General features: G+C 38.9%; 1 protein-coding gene across 7 annotated transcripts in view; it reads left to right on the top strand.

Moving 5' to 3' along the window:
* The window catches only part of KDM4C (lysine demethylase 4C), a 400,106-nt gene that overhangs the window by 81,961 nt on the left and 292,175 nt on the right, over positions 1-25,970 (top strand). For all 7 annotated transcript variants that reach the window (XR_012332500.1, XR_012332501.1, XM_033858103.2 and 4 more), the window contains one exon: positions 19,414-19,463. Coding sequence is in view for 5 of the 7 variants with exons in the window: in XM_033858103.2 (XP_033713994.1) it covers positions 19,414-19,463 (50 nt within the window). In the remaining 2 variants the exon portion in view is untranslated. The remainder of the gene's footprint in view (positions 1-19,413; positions 19,464-25,970) is intronic.

Here is a 25,970-nt window from a genome sequence, read left to right as displayed (position 1 = left end):
GGCAAAGTGTGAAGTTGTAAGCTTTCTCCAGCAAATTCAAATATAGCAAAAGTTCATAATGATCAAAAATGACATTTAATCAGCAGGAAAGCTTTAGGAGCAAGGGCAAAGCTCTTAGGACATAGAAGAGAAATCCAGGTATTTTCTGGTTTGCTGTGGAGTTTTAGGATCTGAAAAAAGTTAGTGAGAAGCTGTGTAACTTATTTTTAACAGTGTTTTACTTACACATTTTGTTTGAGAAATTCTAAGCATTCTGCTCTCTTAATGGAATAAATAAAATGTAAACATTTTTAATAGGTGGTCTAGGACCTAGAGAGGCTTTGGTGACAGAATGGGGTAAAGAAATAATTCCTTACAAGGTGTTTGTTGAGGACCAGCTGTGAGCACAAACTTTAGAACCTGTGAGTCTGTCATATTTCTTCAGCACCCACTGTAGCGTCTGTTGGAGTGTCATCCTTTAGTACTTTGGGGACTTGGCTTTGAGAGACTCAGAGACATATTTTAAACAATGTGTAGGCTCCTGGGTAGTTTTTTAGCTGCATAGTTATCCCCATGATCTTTCTGATCCTCTGTTTTGTTGTGGATAAAATTATGTGAAATTGGTAGATTCAACATCTTGGTGAAATCTAGTATATAGGCAACTATATACTATACTTCCCTTAAGAAATATGAAAAGTTAGGGAATTCCTCAGCAGTCCAGTGTTTAGGACTCCGTGCTTCCACTCTAGGGGGCATGGGTTGGATCCCCGGTCAGGGAACTAAGATCCTGCAAGACGTGTGGTGCAGCCAAAAAAAAAAAAAATCAAAAAAAAAAAAAAAACAAAAAAAGTCTGAAAAGTTAGTGGCAAAACTTTCCTGTAGGTTTGGAGAAATTCATGACAATGCCTAGGACATTAATTTGAGGTTTTAGTATTAGAGGAGTTGACATGAAGTCTCTGCTTTCTTATTAAGAAAGGTGATCCCGCCCCCCTCCACCCGGGACAAGGATTGTTGTGACCTAAAGATTGGTTAGAGGAGAATATTCTGTCTGGGATAAGACTGATTATAGAGTCTTGTGTCTTTGGGAGAGAGCACCACTGTTTATGAGTGAGAATGAGTACGCTGGATTCCAAAGTATTTCTTTCTCTCTGGAATGTATTTATATTTTCTGTATTTAGTTACTCTATTAGTTTTTAAGCATATAGACTCCATTATATGCATTAAGAGTAGATTTATAATATCACTATTATCTTTAACCTTGGCCATTATTTATAATGATAAAAAAATAAAACATAACAGTGAATTATGACAGTTAATCTACATTCCATTTACTAGGATGACTAGTGTAGGAAAAGAGTGATATAAATGACTCTAAGGAACGATTATATTAGCGCAACATAAATAATTTTGAGGTAAACTTTATTATCATTAAAATTCACTTCAGTCGTCATCATAATATATTTGAAGTAAGGTTTGAAAGGTGGTAGAAGCAATACAAATTCATGTGAACACTGAAACGTGTGTGGCAGACTCAGACTCCAGGGAGCAGCGATCAGGGCTCTAGTCCTTACTCGACTACCGATGTGTGTGGCTTTGGGCAAAGAACCGTACTTCTGTGACCAGTTTCCTCACTCACAAAATGACAAGACTCATCAGGATGCTCTCCAGTGCTCTAATTCTGTAATGTGTGATCAGAACTATTGGAATATTTTTACCTAATCTACAAAATGAGAGGATGACAAGGTGATGTAATGTTCTGCGTGCGTGTGCGCACATGCCTGCACTGGTTTCCTTTTCTGGTGCCCTCTCCTTGTTCGTTTGTTTGTTTTTTTGCCGCTCCCCAAGGCTTGCAGAATCTTAGTTCCTCGAACCTGTGCTCCCTGCCATGGAAGCGTGGAGTCCTAACCCCTGGACTGCCAGGGAAGTCCCTGGTGTCCTCTCCTTGTTGAGTTACCTTTACTCTTCTCCAGGGGTGCCCTCTCTCATGCTTAATATGTCTGGCCCTGGCAGTGTGTCTTCCTCCTCTCTGGTCTTACAGACTGGCATTTAATTTCAACTTCCTTCTATTCTTCAGTTCTCTCAGGCACCAAGTTCTGGGTACGATTATTGCAGAGACTGCCTACGATTCTCTCCTTACTTCCATGACTGCACTACTGTCCTCTGCCCGAGTATTCCATTGATTTTTGCCTGAAGGCTTCCTGGACCATGCGTTGCCCCACCTTAGACATCTGCCTTTGCACCTTTCAAGGGGTTGTGACCACCCCTGCTGGCCCTTTCCTGTGCCTGCTTTGAAGTTCAGGGCTGTGTTTGCCTTTGAATCATCAGCGCTTAACACAGGGCCTAACTATAGGATTGATGCTCTGTAAGTAATTCTCATTTTGAATCAAGGGAGTTTTAAATTGTTTTGGATCAGTCTTTTCAAGGGCAGACAAGAAAATATATAAAATGTTCTATAAAGACTCTTGTCTCAAATGTAACTGTTAAGAGCACCAAGTTTCCAGAGATTTCTGAGTAGCTGCTGGTAGGCCTGGCTCCAGGTAGAAGCCGTGAAACATGCTTTTCTGTGCACAACATGTAGCAGATTTTGCTGAGTTAAGTGCTCATGAACACAGGTTCGACTGAAGAGACTTTAGAGGAGCTAATGATTTATTTAAACATTTCTGGCATGAAGGTTTAAGGAAAAAAGAAAGCTTGAAGTAGGCAGATAGAAAACTGCTTTGGCAGTCAGTGGTAACATATTTATTTTCTGGGAATTAATGTTGACTTTGGAGCCAGAAGACCTGTTTTAAAATCCCAGTCACTTACCAGCTGAATGACTTAGGGCAAATCACTTAGGGCAAATCACTGTACTCCTTTCATCATGAATTTCTTTAACTGCCAAATGGAGGCATGATTTATTCTCTTTCTACATAATAGGATTTCTAGGAGGGTCCAGGGCTATACTGTGTATACAAGTGTTTTGTAAAGTGTAAAGAACTATACAAATATTCATAATTACTATTGTCTTAATAACATTATAAAACTAAATAATTTTTTGGTCATAGTAATTACTTAAAGCCTGAACTTGGCATGATGTATTTCTGTATATGATAGAGTGGGAGTTTCAAGGATAAGCAAAATATAATTTTCTTTCCCAAGCATCATGTGGTAGTGGTTAATTGCTGAGGAAATAGAATTTAGATGGTGCCTTGAATCTTTCTTTCTGAGATCATGTCCAAACATAATGAATAAGTTACTTTCAGATTTAGTACTCTGTAGAGAATGAGAAAGGTAAGGTTTAAGAGGACATGTCTTAAGCTATGAAAGGTCTAAAATCAGGAAAGAAGTTTCTCCTGGATGTTTTTTAGAAAAATTAAGGATGGGCCGCAGCATTTTGGACTTGGCTAAATTTTATTCAGTAAGCCGTGCGGTTTTGTTAAATGTAGCAATAAGAAAATGTCAGATTATTCAGTATAATATAAACTTAGTTCCATGCTTTTTCTTTAGATCGATTTGTTTAGTGCTGTGTAGTATTTAAGAGCACAGGTTTTTGCACCAGAGTCTTATGTTTTGAGTTCTGGCATTGCTTTTTTACTTAGTATATCACCCAGGACAATTATTACATAACCCCCATGCCTCCATTTTCTCTCCTAAAATACTCACATGGTTTGATGCCCACATTGTAAGGTAGTTGTGTGGATTAAATAAAATACAAAGCGTATACCACGCGTATACCACAGCTCCTGGCATTATCGTAAGTGCTCAATGGATGTTAACATTTCATACGTTTACTTAACAAATATATATTGCATGTCTTATGTATAAGACCTTATAGATTCTGTATTAATAAGGATTCTTCGTTCTAAATGACGGAAACCTAATTTAAGCAAAAGAATATTTGGCAGTGTGTATAACTGTGATAAGCTAGAAGCAGGGTTCAAGCCCGAGAGCAGATTCTCGCATTGGGTGTCTGTCTCAGCCGGTCCCTTCTTTTCTCCCCCCCTGCCCCCCATTCATTCACTCTCTCCCATCTCCCCTACCCCTTCTTGCTGTTTTCCTTTTCCTTTCTTCCTGGGGTAGAGAAGGAGCTCTTTACTTATAAATAAATATTTGATTATTGCTGAATTTTAGAATTCAGGGCTGTCTTTTTAAAAGAACAAATGAATTATATGTCATTGAGTTGACCTGAGCTTGTGTGTTGTACATCTTCTTCATTACAGTGTGAGCTCCCAGAAAGGGGGTCCCTCACTGTCTGACTCACTAGCGTGTCTCCAGTGCCTGCAATGGTATCTGGCATGAGCTTGGCACACAGTGGGTACTCAATAAGTATTTGTTCAATGAATGGTCTTACTGAAGGAATTCCTTATTGAGGTTTTTTCCTTTAAACACCCAGAGCGGAATGTTACTTTAGCGATTGGACAGCTCGATACTATTTAATGATACGTTGAATTAACAACATACAATACTAACTCCTGTTGTTGACATATCTGTTTAGTAAGTTTAGACTCATTAATGTATTCTAATTGGAAATGTTAAGACTAATTGAATAATGGTAAAAGCTGTATCCTTCTGATGGTTTGTATAGAAAAAATACTCTTGGAATTAACAATGGTTTGCTTCTGCTTTTAATTATTCTTCCTAGAGAAATTTGACCTCTAAATAAGCAAAATACCTACTGTGTAGCATAGGGAACTCTACTCAATGTTCTGTAATAACCTATATGGGAGAAGAATCTGAAAAAGAAGAGATATATGTATATGTATGGCTGAATCACTTTGCTGTGCACCTGAAACTGGCACAGCATTGTAAATCAACTATACTCCAATATAAAATAAAAATAAAACAAAGAAAAATAGACTTTTATAAATATTTTTTAATTGAAGTATTAATAAAATTAATTGCATAAGTTATTTTGATCACTTCTAGGCATATCTATGTATATATTTTGAGATAATATTATTTTAAAAGGTTTAAAAAATTGGAACTATACCCCAGAAATATGGTATTAATTTTGTACTCAGCTGCTAGGTGTATTTGTAGGAAGAGAGTGCAGAGATAGCAGGAAGCAATATTATCATATCCATGATATGATATCATATCCATGATTATCTGATCATATCCATGATCAGATGGATAATATTTTAGTTAGACCTGAGCCTGACGTGGAGATAAACACAACCACACTGGTGCACACACACATACCTGCAGTCCAAACAGTGAGTCCCGAAGACCCCTGCTCAGCACCGAGTTTTTTAAGGAAAGTCAGTGAGGTCTAGTGTTTGTGATTTTGAAAATAAATCTCACTCATTTCCCTGAAGTGTTGAGTTGTAATGCCTTTTCACTAACTGATTGGCGACTGTGGGTTCTCATACAGGAAATCTAAACTTATATTAATTAAGTACTTTTGATACCCCTGATAAGCATAGCAGGGGCTTGTAAATTCCTTCAGGATGCCTATTTCCTTGTTGCTACTCTTTCACTTAAAGCCACCACCATCACCACCTACAAGAACCCCGGAAAACCCTTTAAATGAAAAGACATTGCTGAATCAAATCCGTAACTCTTAGGGAAAAATCAGAAGGTTAATACAAATTTATATACTATGTAGTTCATGGAAAACAAGCATTAGTGCTGTTAGCCTTGCTAATTACTGTGGCAGATATAGCAGTTCACAAATTATGTTGCTTAACTTATCTTCTTCCTCCATATTTCTCTTCCTCCTTTTCAGACTGTTTAATATTGCCTTTTAGATAGCACTTTGTAGAAAATATTTATTACTTAATATTTGTTTTATAAAAATTATTCTTTGACTTGAGCATATAGGAAAGCAGCTTTTTTTTTTTTTGATTGTACTTCTGCAGGTAGGCTTACAAATGGATTTATAAACGCTACTTCTGTGACCCCAAATGCGTTCATTCTTTGTCAGCTTACTTTTCAAGGTGTAGGTCTTGACTAGGATGGTGAAGTATGTTCTTTACCTTTGGTGACTCCATTTCATTTAGTGTGTATCTTTTATGTGTGCCAGGAACTGTGCTAATCATTTTAAGAAATCATTTCAGGTAATCCAGACAACAGATGTTTCAGGTAGGTGTTTTTTGGCCACATCTGTAAACTAAGGACTCTGAGACTGGCGCTTAGTGAGTCTTGCAGCAGGGATTTTTAACTTTTATTTGTCTGACTCTTCTCATAGATTTAAAGAGAAAAGGAAAGAGTAAAGGTGAAGGAACAGGCAAGAAGAAAGTGTGCCTGTCTTTCTTGTTTATACCATCAACTTTCTTTTAATGAGATTTTCTGCAGAACCAAAAGAGAAACCAGCCTCTTATACTTTGGGACAAAACTATGGCATAAAATAGATTTTCAGAAGGATAAAATGTGGCTAGATTCTAATCTTGTTATAATTGATAGCAATTATTTGGATGGGGGAACCATTGGAGTTGAGAGTGGGAGAGACCACTGGTCCAGCTTCGTTTGCTTCAGATTTGTTCTGTAGACATCCCGTGGAAATCTACTTGAAATCAGAAAGAAAACCCCACATTTTAGAAAGAACGAATTTTACCTTGAGGATTTTGTCTTCCTCTAGGGAATGGGTGATGATTCTTCAATTAGACACTTACTTTCAGTCCCCTCAAATGAGGTTTTGGGAAAAGCAAGTCTGTTCCTGTTGAGAGCTAAGAGTGCTTTGTCTATCAAACCTATCAGATAAGAACTGCTAGGATGGGGACCAGCCTAACTTCTGAAGGCTATAACACAATCCTTGCTCTTCCAGTATTTTGGGTCAACTAATTTTTACTTTAATTTTCATGCATTTCCTCATGTTATTTGGAACATTTTTTAATCCATTTAAAAAATAATGTCTGCATTGGATGTCTCTGGATCGAGAATGTTTTGTTGAAATTGTCTTGGCTCCTTGAACTATAAACTCACTATGAATCAGCTTAGCCAAAAGGAAGAATTTAATTGGCTCACATAGCCATGAATGGTCAGAAACGTCTGGAACCCTTGGAAGTTGCCAGCGTGTGTTGGATCCTGGGCCCCACTTCTCTTTGTATGTTGCCTTCATTTTTCTCCCTGGCTCGTATATTTCTCTCTGTATCACTAGAAAGGAAAGCTGCCCCATTTGGGGAGGGACCATGGAATCTCCTGGCTTGGATTCTATGCCAATCTCTTGTTTAAATCACTGAGGCCAAGGGTAGGAAGGTATGAGGATTGTCCTGGCTTGGGTCACAGGCCTGCCTCTGTGGCAGTGAGGGCAGAGGCACGAAGAATGGCAGCCCCCGTTAGAATTACACGTTTGTGTTTGGAGGAGATGGTTCCCCATTAAGAAGGAGAGTGCTATTACCTGAATTATGCTGCACAAAGGGAATAAAACTCGATGTCTCCTACAGATATAAGGCAAAGAAAATCCCAAATAAATGTTCAAGTATTTGCTTAAAAATTTTAGGAAGGCTGATTCAATTACTTTAACTGGCTCTTAACTTATTTTCTGTAAGATTTGAAAAGATGTCCTGTGGGGATATTTCCCTAAGATGGAATGAATATGTATATTTAGAATATTAAAGTTATTAAAATGTATGTTTGTTTAACTTATTAAAAGCATTTCTAGCAATTGATCAGTAACTTTTACCCAAAGTAGAGGCAATTGGCAAAAATAAATCTTTACACTGGGCTTGAAACTAAAGAATCTGTAATTTGTTAAGTTTTTTTCTGACTACTTGAACCAAAGTTGCTCTCTTTTCTCGTGACTTAAATAGTCACAATATCTAATAGTTTTACCACTTTATTATGTCCTGTTCTGATAGTCAGTTTTACCACTTTTTTATGTCCTGTTCTTTCAGAACTCTTTTTTTTCATTGGTTTGTGTGTTTTGGTCTTGTCTCCACAAGGAGACTTTCTGCTTCTTGAGGGCAGCACCACGGCACCTTTGTCGAGCCAGGCACCACCATAGGCTCATAGGCCTGTTTAATTATTGAAGCAGGATTCTGCTTCTGTTTTTGGGATCTGCTAACTTGTATATCACATATCTACAGCGTCATGCTTTTTTTTAATTTTATTTTTTTACTTTTTGTATTTTGGCCATGCTGTGCGGCATGCAGGATGGTTCCCCGACCGGGGATCGAACCTGGAGCTCTGCAGTGAAAGTGCCGAATCCTAACCACCAGGCCCCCAGGGGGCTGTGCAGCATGCTTCTTTCAGTCTTTATTGATCTTTTTATAATACTCTTCTTGGTTTCTTGTGGGTAAATATTACAAAATTAGCCTATAAAATAATATAGTCATGTATCTTGTGTGATGCCTCGTATAGAATTGACCTGATGTATAGGAAATTTTTAGAAGTTACAAAAACCTGTTAGAAAGTTTTAGACCTTCTACTATATTTTGCTTGTCAGCGATAATAACAGATTTGATAGCTTGCCTAAGAGAAATCCACAGACAATACACTCCAAATTTAATATAGCCAAATGTTGTGTCCATCCCTTCTTCCCTTCCTCCAAATGACTAATTACTTGTGGGGGCTCCATACGTGGTTTCTTTATTTAAGGATTCGTGCACGAAGCTTCTGGAATGTTATTTTATAACATATATTTCTGAGAGGACATAGCATCCAATTGTATGATCTCTGAAATGATCTTCTGACCAGAGACCAAAAAAAGCCCATTTAACAATCTTCCTTGAAAAATGAATATTCTTTGGCAAGGCATTATACATCAACAAGGGCTTGAATTAGATGGGTTGCCGTCACCGTCTTCGCTCTTATAAGTTACCTCTCTCAGCCCACCTGAGTAAATAGTAACATCATTTACGGAATGTCAGGTGTTGGCAGAAACATGTGACTATTTACTGTCTCCCCGCCCCCCCCCCCCAATTTTACTGAGAAATAATTGGCATACAGCACTGTGTAAGTTTAAAGCATACAGCATGATGGTTTGATTTACATATATTTTGAAATGATGGCCACAGTAGCTTCAGCTAATATTCATTTTCTCATATAGAGACAATAAAAAGAAAATGAAGAAAAAAAATTCTTCTTGTAATAAGAACTCATAGGATTACCTCTCTTTTCTATATATCGTACAGCATTGTTGGCTATAGTCATCATGTTGTTCATTGCATCCCTAGTACTTGTTTATCTTATAACTGGAGGTTTGTACCTTTTGACCACGTTCCTCCAGTTCCACGTTTCCCCACCTTTGGCCTCTGGTAGCCACAAGTCTGATCTCTTTTTCTGTGAATTAGTATCTTTTTTTTTTTTTTAAAGAAATCCACATATAAGTGAATACTTCTTTTTTTTAAATTTAAGGCTGTATACCTTTTTTGTTTGTTTGTTTTTTGCACGTTGCTTGAGTTGTCTTTGGGTAGCTTGGTTGCTTTGTGTAACGTGCACTTTTGAAAGCCTCTCAATTTTCAAAGAGGTTTCCAACTGTACAGTGGCTGTGTAGGTAGTTTTCCCTTGAAGATTAAACTTCAATCACAGGAAATCTCCTTGAAAATGCTTCAATACTTTGTTGGAGATAATTGTGGTAGAACTCTGTAAGCCAATTGTAGTGGAACTCTTTAAGCTACTTTATCTTATTCATGGATGGTATGATTATCCTTTGAATAAATGATCACTTGGAAAGCATACTGCCCTCCGAAGATTTCTGTATAAGGTAAGTTTGTTTTTCATTGGGAAAATATTGGATTTGAAAATTTTTGATATGGACAAATAGCTTCTTATGGGCATGTTTCTGTTTATTACCAATTTTTGAAGTTACTATATTTTTGATTCTTCTGGAAGTAGCAGTTTGTTTCTGTTTTATTAATGCTTGATCCTGTAAAACATTACATCTGTGTTCGGTGACTTTTGGTTTTGTTTCTTTCCTGTTTGTTCACTAAATATTTATTGAACCACCCACCAGTCAGGTACTGGGCTCAGTGCTAGCGATACCATGGTGAATAGGACAGAATGGTCTTCATGAAACTTACAGTTTAGAAATATAGCTTTTAGTACCCCCACCCTCCCCTTTATTTTCTAGCAGTAGCAGAACACTTGTTCTTAGCAAAATTTTATTGGAATCTAAATCTTACATGAATTCAAATCTTACACAGAATATTTATGCATAAACCAGAAAAAAATTTTCTGTGATGGGTCCTCACTTTGGAAAACACTGGCCTGGCACAGAGGTTCTCAAACTTTCCATTTGAAAATTTCTTCAGGAGGGCAATTTATATAAAATTGAAAGTAAAGGCAGAGCTGACCTGGCTGAAATGTGTTTGGTGGGACCCTCTCCCTTACCAACTCCTTCCCTGAGGTATCCTCAGGAAACCCTGGGGCCCTGGGGGTGCCACGGAAAACAGAAAATCAGTCATTTGATCATCTAGTACTTGAAAAATCACTATGCTACTGAATATGTTGTCTGTTGAGTATTTTGGAGAGGTCAGTATTAAGACGTAAAGATTTCTTTTATGTTGTTTATGGGTGATATCAACTAATAATTTATAATACCTTTTTTCTTGCTGCAGTTGCCTTACTTATGATTGTCTACAGATGTGGCTGCTAGACTTTTGTGTGTGTGTGTGTGTGTGGTACGCGGGCCTCTCACTGTTGTGGCCTCTCCCATTGCGGAGCACAGGCTCCAAACGCACAGGCTCAGCTGCCACGGCTCACGGGCCTATCCGCTCTGCGGCATGTGGGATCTTCCCAGACCGGGGCACGAACCCGTGTCCCCTGCATTGGCAGGCGGACTCTCAACCATTGAACCACCAGGGAAGCCCTAGCCCTTCTTTTTTTTTTTTTTTTCCCCCCATCTAATTGCTCTGTCTGGAAATGGGCCACAGGTGGCATAAGTGTGAGGCCAAGCTCTGGCTGAATTCATTTCCTCAGGGGCTTTTTATATGATGTCCCTGTAGGGCCTCAGTTCAAACACTTTGTCTTCCGGGTCATAGTTAGAGACGCCCAGCTTCTGTTTTCAGGACTGGTGTTTAAGAGACACCTCCTTACAAATATGTTCTTTGTAATTGTTTGTTGTAGTTTGTGTCACTCAGGAAGCCAACTTTGAGACTCAGATTTGTGTGCTGGAAGCAGCGGCCTTGGGGAGGGAGGAAGGCAGGACTAGGCAGAAGGGAAAGTTGACTGCTTTCGAGCCCTGGGCAGATCTCAGAGGCAGCTCTGGACCTGGCAGGGCCCTTCAGAATTGCCCCGAATGGAGGCAAGAGGGCCAGGCCTTAATACTCAGGCTTGGACCATTCACTGCATACGGGCCACCATCCCCTCCCTCGCCAGGGGCATGATCCTGGGGGAGGGAATGAGACCCTGGGTGAGCGGGATGTGGGGCAAGGATCCTCCCTTTGGTGAAGGTGCTGAGGGCCTCATCCAGAAAAGGAGAGGCTGGGCACCTACCAGAGCATCCCTTACAGTCACGTGTTCTGTTTCTCACATTCATCTATTTTTCAGAACTGAAAATGAAGCAAGCGGTGTTCTGTTTTCCACAGTTAACTAATGAGACTTCATAATCTAAAATATTAATGCTTAAACTTTAATAAATGAACGAATGGTAAAACTTGTTAACATCATCAGTAATGTGAAAATGTAATATAATCACACATATAAAATCTGTAGCTGTTCAGCCTTCTTTTTGGCACAGGGATATGCCTTGATTAAAAAGTATATTGTAAATTACTTCAGAAATATTGAGTTTTGTGAAGTATAATTTAGGCACTTTACTTTTTGATTCATGAAGTTTTTTATAACAAGAACTAAAGAAAAGTTTTGAGTGGTGGTTTGATGACTTTGTTCTTTGTATCTGCATTTTATCAATATTTAAAATGTCATTATCATTTGCCTGGTGTGTACTATAACTTTAGTTTCAAAGGCTAGTGACTTTTTTTGTCTTTCCAATTGTGAATTTTAAAAGTGGGTAAATGTAAGAAAGATAGCTGGGAGAACTATTCTGTGTGAATACTGGAACTTCGGCCTGTTAGCAGACAGAAAACTTTTTCTCCTAAAAGTTGGATCACCCTACAGTGATTGCAGTGATCATTGTAAAGGGTGTGGATATGTCCTTGGGAGGGACGGGCTTGGTAGCACCTGTCACTTCCTTCTTCTTGGCATCTTCCTGTGATTGATGAGAAAACAGGAATGGAATATGGGTCTGGAGAGCATGTCTTGGGCTTTGGAGTCAGATCTGGGGTTGGGCTCCAGCTCTGTCATCGACCTTGCTCAAGTAAATTAATCCCTCTAAGTCTTAGTTTCCTCATCAGTAAAATGGAGGTGTTAGTAGGAGAACTTTTATCAAAGGATCTTAGCACAAGGCTTGGCGTCTTAAAAGTGCTCGATAAATGGTAGCTGTGATAAGCGATATAATCATGTTTATTGGTCAGATATTCTTTTCACTCAGCCTTCAACACTTTAGTAACTATTGAAAGCAAGTCAGGCACACGTGCTTATGCCAGTAAAAGAGGGGAGGGTCAGTTTAGAGTTGTTGTTTGTCAGAAAACTATCCTTGTGGACTTGAGCCTGAATCTTCATGGGAAATGACTGAGTAAAACAGCAAGAAGGAAAGGAAATATACGGAGGAGGAAAGGGCCACTTCACACACAGCTTCCGTTAGGGGAACGGAGTAGAGGGCAGTGCTGTTTCAGGACTGACCTACCTGAGCCTGGCCTGGACATGGAAGGGGATCTCCCCTCTGTGTCCCTGGGCTTGGTAAGACTGCCCTTGATGTCACAGGGTGGCGGGGGTGTGTGGTGGGAGTGGGCCGGTGGGAGGTGCCAGTGGCCAGGGACCTCTGCAGCTGCCTGTGTGAGACAGCACAGGACAAAGGTAGGGGTAGCGGGACAGCTGAGGGCATTGATTTCTAAGTACATTATGACAGCCCCAGGGCTCCCAAAAGATATTAGGGAGCCCTTGGGGGATGATCTGAGAAATAGGAGTTACCCTTTAGTAGTGCTGGTAAACACTTCTTCTTTTTTTTTTTTTTTGCTGTACTTGGGCCTCTCACTGTTGTGGCCTCTCCCGTTGCGGAGCACAAGCTCCGGACGCGCAGGCTCAGCGGCCATGGCTCACGGGCCCAGCCGCTCCGCGGCATGTGGGATCTTTCGTACCGGGGCACGAACCCATGTCCCCTGCATCGGCAGGCGGACTCTCAACCACTGCACCACCAGGGAAGCCCTGGTAAACACTTCTGATAGACTAATGGACTGAGCATATCTTGAAACGAGAAGTGCAGAGACCAGTTCATAGAGAAAGCCTGAATCAGAGGAATGGATCTAGTACATTTTGAAAAATACAGCTTTACCTACTGACAGTTCGAAATGTCAATCCGATATTATTCAGTTAAAGATAGTATTTGTATTACAATCACCAGGATAACATCATTTTAGGTCTATGAGAAAACCACCCAAAGATGTACTTGGGGTTATTCTGTTTTCCTTGGCCTTCAAATTCGATCTTTTTCCCCCTTAGTTATAAAAGACTCTGGTTTTAAATAAAACACAACCCTGTAAATATCTAATTCGTGTGTCCATAGTTCATTAATGATTCATAGTTTCTTGATGTTAGCAGAACTGTTTGCAATATTCCTTATATCGCACACAAAAACACTGTCCTAAAAGTTAATTGAACAGTGAGTAATTTCAGCACACCAGTGTGTACTTGAGGGTATACAATGGTAGGCATCTTATTTGGTGGTTTTCAAAGGACACAGAGAAGTGTGAGACACATTTCTATCCTCAAAGAATGAAGAATTAGCTGCCTAACTGAGCAATGGTGGCACAGAACAGGGTGCTTGGCTATAAAGCAGACACTCACTATAAAAGGTAGGTTAAAATGGATAATTTGTGTGAAAATTTCTGGGTGGTGGTAGGCATTCTCTCCCTTACAGAACTCAGTGCCTATCCAGACAGAAGTGATTTATGCACACCACGCAGCAGCTAGCTATGGAATGTAGTAGATGATAAATACTACATGAGAAATATAACGGAAGGGCTCTGGGAGGACGAAAAGGGGTAGGGTTGCCGAGATTTCCAGTGGTCAGAGAAAGCCTCAAGGAGGAGGTGGAATCTGGGCAAGGCTTGGGAAGATGGGATTTGAAGCAGAATGGAGGGGCTGTTTGTGGTGAGGAGTGAGGTCAAAAAACCCCTGTGAGGGATAGAATAATTCATAGTCCAAACTGTGGAGAGTGGACTGCTGCTCTTTGTGGCTGTGGCTAAACTGTGTGTGTGTGGGGGGGGCATCTTGAAAGCCAAACAGTAAGGAATAAAGGTTTTTATCCTATGATAGTGATATGAGGTCTGTAGCTGCCCAAGGAGATAGAGTTTAGTTATGGTAATGGTCTAGCTGGGGCACATCAGGGTTGGAATTGAGGTTTTGCTGCAGGGAGGTGGATATGAGGTTTTGAAGGTGTAGAGTGGATAGGACTTGTGACTGGCAGTGGGGGCAGAGAGGATGACAAATTAAAGAAGGGGTGACTCTGATAGTTCCAGTATAGGATGCTGAGGGCAAATGGACTTCTGAACTGCAATGGGGAAGCTGGGGAAGTAACCAACTTAAAGGGGGAAATCACAAATTTGATCTTGTTTGTTGTGAGTCTTTTGAAGTAATAGGATACTTTCATAGAAAAGGCTAGGAGGTGGTCAGAGCCATAGAATTAGGACTTCCCTGACTGAGGTCACTAATTGTCTGTAATAAACCCCTATGCCTACGGCCCTTCTAGCTTGCCTCTGCTTAGTCACCAGTTCCTGCTTCAGATAGATTTTAAACAAGTGAGGGAAGTGACATGAACTGATTGGCTACATGGACTAGAGAGGGTAAGGCTGAAGACTGGCTAAGAGGCTGCTGTAATGATGTGTGTGACAGAATGGACCAAGGCAGTTGTAGTTAGGATAGAGAAATGTAGACAGGTTCATGAGATTTCTCTTGTATAAGTAACAGGTGGAACACATAAAACTTGGGGATTGATTAGATAGCGGAGTACAACCACAGACAAATTCCATTTTTCTGGGCAGTTAGATGAGGAACTCTGTAAAAAAAACAGGTCTGTCGTGAAGATGCCGGAGGATTAAGCTTTGGACAGATTGTGTTTGAGGGCTGCTAAATGGATTTGTTCAGTAGCTGGCTGGTTTTTGAAGTGCAGAACTCAGAGGGACACACATGGGTTGGAGATATGGTTCAGCAACACGTGGGTGATCTTGAAGGCTTGAGGGAAGGTGGCTCCCTTGGGGAAGAATGTGAAAGCACTAAAGCATGGTGCCCTGGGGAACGTTAGGCAGCCAGAAGGTAGGTTTGGCAAGAGCAGAAGGTAGAAAAGCACTGGAAATGACTTAAATCATCAAACTCAAGAGAAGTGAGTGTTTAAGGAGCTAGTTGAAAATTCCAGAGAGGACAAGGTAGGTAAAGACTAAACAACATGGCAACCTTTGTCCAAGCAGTCATACTGAGTGTGATGGGAATAGGATCCAGACTGAGCTGGACTCCAGGGTGAATGGGATAAAATGAGGCAAGTACTAGAAGTGGTGTGCGTAAGGGGAAGAAAAGAAAGTAGATGGGTGGTAGCAGGATGAAGGGCCCAGAGAAGGTATTTTTTTGAGGCAGAAGAGATAAGCATGTCTAAATGCTGATGGGAAACGGTCAGATGGGTGGGCAGGTAGGCAGTATTTTTCTGCTGTTATTTCCAAATAAATGCTGAGAATTGCTTAATGTTTCCATGAAGTAGTAGAATTTACTAGAAGACAGAAATTAATAAAACCTTGTATGTTAGAGCAGCAGGATTTCAGACTTCTTAAAAGCATACGAGTGATTCAGGTTTTTAAGGGCTTTTATCCCCCCCATGATTGCTCTCGTTCAGGGCATTCTGTTTCAGTTATATTCTGATAGTTGCTTATATTGATTTTTTAAATTGTTTAGATGAAAAATATTAACATTCTTATGAAGCTGGAACTTTTTTCTGGTTGACTGGTATTTATTACCATTTTTTTTCTTTTTATAAAGAAATTAGATGGTACTTTTCTTTGCTGGCTGCTACATTCATAGGAGCTAAGTTTTTAGGGCAGTTATATCAGGACCTTATTTTTGCCCCATGCCATTTAAGTGGAAATTAAGTGCCCCAGTCCTGCCCATCTACCTTGAGCACACTGTCCTTCACAGCGTAAGATCCAGGAGGGATGAAGAGAAGGCAAGGCAAAATGGGGAGACCATACTAAAAGTAGAGAGTCCTGGGAGAAAGATTTGATTGAATTAGGTATTTGAACGGATTAGGAAGTTGAAACTGGTAGAGTTGATCCTGAGTATGCCAGGCTGACCCTGTAATTAGGAAATGAGGTATTGGCTTATATAATTTCTTACCTGTTCTTCCACTTTCCCACTTTCATGATTTTTTTCTTCTTGCTGTATCCTTCCTCTCCTTCCACATCTTCCACCCTGGAGGGTGAGGATCATGATTCATCATTTTGAGAGCCACAAAAGTCAGCACACAGTTTCTGAGCATCTGCTTTTCTGGTGCTTTGTTCTAGGAGAGACACTGGTCCTTGCCCCTAGGGAGGCTGAAAGGAGAGAGGGAGGCAGAAAGGTAAAAAAATTAAATTCTGAGTACCATGGTGGAAACCTGTCTTCTGTGTGGTTGATAGAGCAAAAGGAGGAGTGTGGAGCTCTCCCTGGGGGTGACTCAAGCTGAGTGGAGAAAAAGGAGAGGAGGTTTTGTTGGCTGGACAGGGATGGTAAGGGTGTGTAAATCCCAGAAATAGGGGATGGAAAGTAGTGGTGGTATAAAGTAACAAAGGCACTGGAAGGACATTCAAGTGGTCTGGTAAACCAAAGAGCAGGATTTGATTGGGACATTGGTCAGTAGGTGCAACTGAAGAGGTGTCAGGATCGCAGCAGGTCTGTGTGTCCTGAAAAAAAGTTCAGCTTCTATCCTTCAGGTAAGTCAGCCACTGAAGGCCCAGGGTTTTGTCATGAACAGATCTGTAGTTTGCAAAGATGACTTTGGCACACCATGGAGGGTAGTTTGGAAGGATACAACAGAAGGTGGGCGCCCACCTGTAATGGTCAAACTGCATTGAGGGGACACACTCAGTGCCTTACAAGTCATGTGTCTAATTTAAAGAATTTTTGATACATGTATAATGTATGGAAAAAATCTTTCTGATGATTAGCCTCCAGAGAATTTTTACTAGAACCCTTTTAAGAGATGTGTTTACTATGTGTTGGCTATGTGATTTTTGTCATAGAGTTGTGAAGATCAATTGAAAGACTATGTCAAGTGTATTTTTTATCCTTATGTTTATATATAAATTTATATTTACTTATGTTTTCTGTGAGCAGATGGTTAAATTTCGGGTTAATGAACTTTAACTTTGATACCATTTTTAAAAAAAAGTGAACCTGGATATATAAATATCTCCATGTCCAGCCCTTACATGAGTGCATGCCTGTGTGTGTATACACGTGCATGTGTTAGCATGTACGTTATGCTTGTCTGGGGCATGCATGTGTATGTGTGTGTGTGTGTGTCCTTTTCTGGGTATATTTGGCAATGTAAACCAGGGATTAAAAATTGTTGAGAAGTGGCCAGTGTATAAATACATGTTGGGTGATTGTCATTTAGTTATGCTAAAATTTTATCTTCCCAATTCAGTTGGAATAATTTCATTAACGGTGCCTGAAGCAACAGGATATATGGTTGAATTTTCTTTTAGAGAATTGCCTAGTTACAACGGATCCAATTAAGTTCTGCATATGTTATCAGTGGCATTAAATGCAACCAAGTGTGGTGTTAAGTAAAATGAGAAAAGTTATTTTAGTAAAAAAGTAACTTGTACTTAATATATATTGAGCTAGTAAACAGCAAATGTAGGTCTGGAGAGTAATATATTCTTATTTAAAACATGAAATGATCATTTAACTTGAGATTATTGTTTTAAAATTTGTTAGTAAGTTCACAGTAAATAAAATCAAGTATGTAACTTTTGAAAACACCAGGAACTAGAAATGAGTAATACTTGAAGAAGAATTTCTGTTTTCCAAGGGTGAACAATTCTTTCTTTCTTTTTTTGTTTGTGGCTATGCCACATGGCTTGCAGATCTTAGTTCCCCAACCAGGGATCCAACCCAGGCTCTGGCAGTGAGAGCACCGAGTCCTAACCACTGGACCACCAGGGAATTCCCAACAATTCTTTTTTCTATAATCAAGATTTTAAAAGTCACATAATTGTGAAATAAATCAAAGCTGCCTTTTTTATGGCTGGTAAATTTTTATTTAAAATCTATTTGAAAAGTACAGTGTTCTTAGAAAGGTTTGGTGGAGATATAAATGTTACTATTAATAATTTCATGTTCTATCCTGCTTGTCAGTAAAAAGCATTTTAAAAGGTTTTTATTTTTAAAGAAAACTTTTTTTTTTGGACTTCCTTGGTGGCGCAGTGGTTAAGTATCCGCCTGCTAATGCAGGGGACACGGGTTCGAGCCCTGGTCCGGGAAGATCCCACATGCCGCAGAGCAGCTAAGCCCATGCGCCACAACCACTGAGCCTGTGCTCTAGAGTCCGTGAGCCACAACTACTAAAGCCCGTGCGCCTAGAGCCTGTGCTCTGCAACAAGAGAAGCCACCGTGATGAGAAGCCCGCACATTGCAACAAAGAGTAGCCCCCGCTCGCCGCAACTAGAGAAAGCCCGCACGTAGCAACGAAGACCCAACGCAGACAAAAATAAATAAATTAAAAAAAACAAAAACTTTAAAAAAATTTTTTTGCTTAAAAACAAAGGCCAAACTAACCAAATGCAAAACAAAAAATATACAACCAAAAATAGCCCTGGATCGCTGGGGTGCTGTGAGTGTTACAAGGGAGGTTCTAAACTCCATGCTGTGGCCAGGTGCCCCATGTCCAAGCAGTTTGCTGGCCTTGGGCCTTTGTTCCCTAATGTGTAAAATGTGGTTGGAATGGTGAGCTGGGACATTGAAATAGGTGATTTAAGTTTATTTTTCTTCTGTTTAGTGTACAAGAGATACAGTTCTGTGTTTGGTTCTCTAATCTCTGCTTAGTTCATCTAAGTGGAGTTTGGGGTTGACCTTTTTTTTAAAAAATAAATTTATTTTTTTATATATTTTTTATTTTTGGCTGCATTGGGTCTTCGTTGCTGCGTGTGGGCTTTCTCTAGTTGCGGCGGGCGGAGGCTACTCTTAGTTGTGGTGCACAGGCTTCTCACTGCAGTGGCTTCTCTTGTTGCAGAGCACAGGCTCTCGGCGCACAGGCTTCAGTAGTTGTGGCACGTGGGCTTAGTTGCTCTGTGGCATGTGGGATCTTCCCGGACCAGGGATTGAACCCATGTCCCCTGCACTGGCAGGCGGATTCTTAACCACTGAGCCACCAGGCAAGTCCCTGGGGTTGACTTTTTTTTTACATGACATTATTTAGGAATAGATGTCCTTAGGATACTAGCTGAACAATTATAAATCTAAAATTTTTATTTGTGTTTAAAATTTTAGGTATGCAATACCCCCAGAGCATGGAAAACGACTGGAAAGACTAGCTCAAGGTAAACTTGCTTTCTGTTTCTCATCTAGATAGGTTTTTTGTTTTTGAGGTATTGGGTTGGCCAAAAAGTTACTTTGGTTTTTAAGTAAAAATAAAAGACACATTTTTCATTTTCACCAAGAATTTTATTGAACAACATATTCACTGTTTTGTTCCATTACCTTCTGACATTTTTGGGGCAACTTCATAATTCCATCTTCCCAAAACTTTTTATCTTTTTGAGCAAAGAAGTGTTCCAGGTGCCTTTTACAGTCTTCCCAGGAATTGAAATTTTTTTCATTAAGAGAATTTTGTAAAGACTGAAATAAATGGAAATCCGAAGGTGCAACGTCTGGTGAACACCGTGGATGAATCAGAACTTCCCAGCCAAGCTGTAAGTTTTTGCCTGGTCATCAGAGAAACACGCGGTCTTGCATTATCCTGATGGAAGATTATGCGTTTTCTGTTGACTAATTCCGGACGCTTTTCATCCAGTGCTGCTTTCAGTTGGTCTAATTGGGAGCAGTACTTGTTGGAATTAATTGTTTGGTTTTCCGGAAGAAGCTCATAATAGAGGACTCCCTTCCAATCCTACCTTATACACAACATCACCTTCTTTGGATGAAGACCGGCCTTTGGTGTGGTTGGTGGTGTTTCATTTTGCTTGCCCCGCGATCTCTTCCATTCCACTTTATTGTACAGTATCCACTTTTCATCACTCGTCGCAATTTGTTTTAAAAACAAAAAGTTTTCGTTAGGTTTCAGTAGAGAATCGCATGCGGAAATACGGTCAAGAAGGCTTTTTTGCTTAACTTATGTGGAACCCAAACATCAAAGCGATGAACATAACCAAGCTGGTGCAAATGATTTGGATATTTTGAGTATGTTGGTTATCTCCTGCATGGTATTACGTTGATTGTTCTCAATTAATGTTTCTATTTGATCACTATCAACTTCAACTGTTCTACCTGACCGTGGAGCATCGTCCAGCGAGAAATCTTCAGCACGAAACTTCGCAAACCACTTTTGACACGTTCAGTCAGTCACAGCACCTTCTCCATACACTGCACAAATCTTTTATTTGCATTTTAGTTGTTTTTAGCTTTCTTGAAATAATAAAGCATAATATGCTGAAAATTTTGCTTTTTTTTTCCATCTTCAATATTAAAATAGCTACACAAAATTCACCAGTTTTGATAAGCTTTTTTTTTAAATGCACGCCTGATATGACAGCTGTCACAATACAATCTAACAAAATTGTTTCGAATGAAGTTAAAGACAACTAAGTGCTACTAGAGCCATCTTACGGAAAAGACCTAATGAACTTTTTGGCCAAACCAATATTTTTGCAGTGTAGAATATCACTGTGTTAATTTTATTCTTTTCAAGTTATTGGCATTTAAGTATTTCTCTCATTGAGTAATTTTAATTTTTTCACATTAATGTGTGCATATTTTTCCCTGTTGCATAATCTTCATGATTATTTTAGTTGGCTGCTTAGCTTTTTGTCAACTGATTGCACTTAACCTATTTTGGTTATTTCCAAATTTTTTTCTCTTTTTTATAGTGTACTTAACATCACTGTGCCAATAATATTTTTTCTTCCTTTAGTTGTACCCTTGGGATAAATTCCAAGGAGTACTGATGCTGCATCTTGGGCTATAGGTGTTTTATGAGTACTTTTCATGTTGCCATATCATTTCACCAAAGGGTTGTGTTAAATCTCTTTTTGACCCCCTCATTTTTATTTGGCCCCCTGGGCCTGAGAGTGCCTGAAGTATGAAGGTGAATGTCCCCAGCTAACTGGATGAGCATGATATTGTATGCCTTCTTAGACTGTTAAAATTAAACATACTTTACTGGAACTTGAATTTTTATTTTTTAAGGCTTTGTCCATCTTCTTTTTTTCTTCTTCTAGTTTTGTTGAGATGTACTTGACATATAGCACGTTATAAGTTTAAGCTGTTCAGCATAATGATTTGACTTAATACATCATGAAATGATTACCACAATAAGTTTAGTGAACACGCATCATCTCATATACATACAAAAATAAAGAAATGGAAAAAAATTTTTTTCCTTATGATGAAAACTCTTAGGATTTACTCTTTTAACAGCTTTCGTATATAACATTCAGCAGTGTTAATTGTATTTATCATGTTATATATTGCATTTCTAGTACTTATTTATCTTATAATTGGAAGTTTGTACCTTTTGACGACCTTCATGCAGTTACACCTCCTTCAACGCTGTCTGTCTTCTTAAGGGCCAGGTTGAGTCATTCTTCTGGGAACTCTATCAATTGCTTTCACTCTGTGACCACTTGTGTCTACAGAGAGCACCTTCTACTTTTCTTCCCTGCCTTAAGGATATGCCAGGCAACTTTGTTCTCATCTGCTCCCGCAAGGGAGGAGAATCATATTCACCCCGTTACCCTCTTTTTCTGTTTTGCTAGCCACCCTAACCAAGGACGATGTAGACTGGTAGTGACTTATTTCCAGGGGAAAGTGGAGTTCCACTGAGTGACAACTGAAGATAAGACAGAAGTCTCATTCAGAATGCCTTTATTCAGAATTGAATCCTCAGGGAGCATTGTCTTTTCAGTCAGGTGCTGATCTAAGTTTCATTGGTATGTTAGGGTTGCCTTCTAGTAGAAAAGGAATTTTGTTCCTGCATTATGTATGCTTTCATTTAATAATGAAATGGGGACACTGAGAAACACCGTCCTTTGATTTGACATTTCTGAACAGAAATTGTTAATGATATCTAAAAGTTACTTTCCTCCAAATTAGAGTTAGAGTATCACGTTTGTAAGAATACGCATTATTATAATTTTGGCAGGCTAATAACTATAAAGACAGTGTTTTTATAACATAATACATTATAGTAATAATAGCAATGTAATTGTAATCTTGAACTTTGTTAGGGACTATTTTCATGAATATTAAGGTGGATGAATCCTGGTTCTGGATAATAGATTAGAGCACAGCTTAGAAAATGATTACCATAAGGCTTAAATACCCTGGCAATGAACTTTGTGCTAAATCTATATGCTGTGAACTATCCTCGTCCCTGTGATAATCATTCTACCATGTTCTGTTCCACTCATTGCCAGAGAACTTTTAAAATGGAGCCAGTGTAAATTTTACGGTATGGACTCACATGCTAAAGTTTTTGCTATAAACTGTCTGTAAGCACTTTGACGTAAACTGTCTGAAAATGACATTCCAGGAAAATGGATGCCATTTGCTTAATCAGTAAGAGATTAATAAACTTGAAGGTTGAACGAGAACTTTAAACTCAATTGCATGTTTTTTGAAAACTTATTGCAGCATTATTTTGAGAAATGATTCAGGGAAAAGACCCTATAGGACAGTGGAGGATTTCTATCTGCTGACCAGATGCCAACCAAATTAATTGAGTTCTGCTAAGTAATTAAAATGATAAAATAATGCAGTAAATGAGATGGAGCATTATAGGTTGTCTAGGTCAAGGCAGCACTTGATACATAAAATGAAAAGCAGCCTCGGATATTTTCCATTATCTTGTCTGAACATCATAATTATCACACTTGCCTTTTATGCATGAATGCTTTCATCTTTGGTTTCTATTGAAATTTTGATTGACTGTGGCACCTACAAATATTTTATCTGAAAGACGTTATGCCTGCATCTAAATAAAGCCAGGAGTTTGATTTTGCCCTTCAGCTGCTTTCTCATCTATACAGGTTTTTTTCCAATATTACGTAGACATAAATGTAATAAAAAATCTCAAGTGAATTGTTGCAATTTTTATACTTGTTATGTTCGCCTGTAATGCCGTTGCATTCTTCCTAATTTTTGGCTTGATACAATTGAATGGAAAGTATAAAGGAGAATAGAGATATAATATTAAATCATAAATGACAGTTTTGAAGATTTTCAGTTTTAAGAATGTCTAAATCTCATCTATTTTAGAAATAAGACTATCTTTGTGGTTCTATTAAGTTAAGGAAGATATGGATTAAAGTAAATTGGGAGCAGCTAAATTTTTTTGAGAGTAACTGTATTCCATTGGTCTCTCATTGTTAATAAAGTGCTAATATTTTTAAAAAATTGAAGATGCTTTACTTTGGTCAAAATTTTGGTTACTGGGAAAAGAATATGTGAGTTAGGACTTTGTGCAACAGATTTTGGAAATGTGAATGATCAGCAGGAATTTTGTTTTAAGTGACAGTATGGTAGAGTCAAATACACTGGTTCTTTTGGAGGCTTATATTTACCTGTAGCAAGTGTTTTCATTTTGACTTCTTAAAAAAGCGACAGTAAAAAGGAATGGATGAAGCATTGTTATGAAGGATTAATTTAGTTCAAGTTTTTTTAAGCAGTTAATTTTGGTGTGTGTGTGTGTATGTATGTTTTTAAATGACTAGTTGTCTTGAGTTTAAACCTGTGGAACAGAGTCTTAGCCTGATTTGCAGGGATCCCTATTCCAGGAGGTGGACAAAGGGTCTGTGCGTGGGATGCAGGCAGTCTGTGGACTCTCTGAAACTATATTCAAAATTGGGCATATATGTGGATTTCTGGGACGCTATCATCAAATCCATTAAGAGGGTTTGCTCCAAAAGAGATCATGAACCACTGCTATCAAGAGACTAGAAGATTAGCATTAAATAACAAGTCATTTTAATTTTATAAACATTCTGAATTGACCTGTTCTCATACCTCTGACTTGGAATTAGGAAATATACTTTTATCAGCTCTCAAAATGATAAATATATAATTCCCTTAAGCATTCATTTACATTGTGGCCTGAAAATATTATATTAAGATGCTTGGTTTTGAAAGGCTAATAAATAAAATATCCTTGATTATGAATAATCAATTTTAGGGGGCCCCTAAGCCCTAAAAAATGAAAAAGTCCAGCGATATATCCTCTGCCTTCATGCCTAACTCATGCTTTAGGCATGGAGATCAATGTGTGGTGTGTCAGGGTATGTTTATTTTCATCTTCCTATCAGTTGTTACATTAAGAATAGTGAAACAATCCCTAAATTTAACTTCCTCGTATTTTGATGTCAAATATCACACTATGTTTAATTTTGAATATTTTATATCCAACCATGTTCCTAGTAGGATTTTAAACATTGGACAGTAATACATAACATACACCACGTTAGAGTAATTAGAATGTGTGGTGAAAGACAGTTCTGAGAAGTGACAGGTAGGGAATGGGGAGGAAAATTCAGGAGGGGAATGCCAGCTAGCAGGGAAAGATTACTATGGAAGGAAATTAAGAGTTCTTTGATTCTCTGGGGGGTGTGGAGGAGGGAAGCTGAGGCAGGAAAATCCTGTTTAGCTTGACTGACCTGTTTGTGCCAAAGTGCTTGGCCTGAGGTGTCCTGGGTGACCTACGCGTGTGTGGTCCATATGTCGTGTCAAGGTGGGAAAAAGCTGGAGCTGAAACAAAGCGGTCTCAGGAATGCAGTAAAACACCATGTGTAATGGTCTATATACCTGTTAAATTAGGTGGAAGTTTTAACTCTAAGTGTTCTGCCAACCAGTTTGAAGTGGAAAAAACTTTCCCATTACTCACTGCACTGTGTTCAAGAGTTAAAAATAAGGCACTTGTTTAGGAGAACCACCATCCTTCTCGATACCACGGTCAGTATGAATTTCTCCTGGCGCTCCTCCTAGAGAGCTCCATGGAGCTTTGTCTCTCCAGTAGAGATGTTGATGGATTACAGGACACGTGGAGCAGAGTGAGGCCTGCAATGTGATAACTTTCTACCCAATTATTAATTGCTCAGCGAACGGTAGGAAGGACAGAGAGGTCAACTACAGCTTAAACCTCTAATGTTGACCTCTTAACTAGGAATGTGGGTAAAAATACCAGGTTTCTCCCCACATAATGTAGCTCATTAGTTCTTTTCATTAAGAAGCATGTTAAGACATTTCATATGTGAATCAAATACATCTTTGTAAAAGTATTTCCCACAGAAGCATTCCTTCCATATTCTTTTCCTATGTCCTTTTCCTTACCATTCGTTTATATGGCTACTATATTTTTTAAGCCTCATATCAGTCATATGAATATTGCAAAAACCATTACAGGCCTACCTCATTTTATTGTGCTTCGCTTTATTTCGAGTTGCAGATAATGCACTTTTTTTTTTTTTTTTTTTTTTTTTGCAGATTGAATGTGGTAACCCTGTGTTGAGCAGGTCTATTGGTTCCATTTTTCCAACAGCATTTGCTCACTTCTTGTCTCTGTGTGAATTTTGGTAATTCTCACGTTTCAAACTTTTTCATTATTATGTTTGTTTTGTGATTGGTGAGTTGCGAAAAGATTACAACTCACGAAAGTGTTAGATGATGGTTAGCATTCTAGCAATAAAGTATTTAAAAATTAAGGTATGTACATTTTTGGGGCATAATTCTATTGCACATTTAATAGACTACAGTATAGTATAAACATAATTACATATGCACTGGGAAACCAAAAAAATTCTTGTGACTTGCTTTACAGTAATGTTTGTTTTATTGCGGTG

Source organism: Tursiops truncatus, chromosome 6 (genome assembly GCF_011762595.2).
Source record: "Tursiops truncatus isolate mTurTru1 chromosome 6, mTurTru1.mat.Y, whole genome shotgun sequence".
Classification (NCBI taxonomy): domain Eukaryota; kingdom Metazoa; phylum Chordata; class Mammalia; order Artiodactyla; family Delphinidae; genus Tursiops; species Tursiops truncatus.
This window is presented reverse-complemented; position numbering and strand designations above follow the sequence as displayed.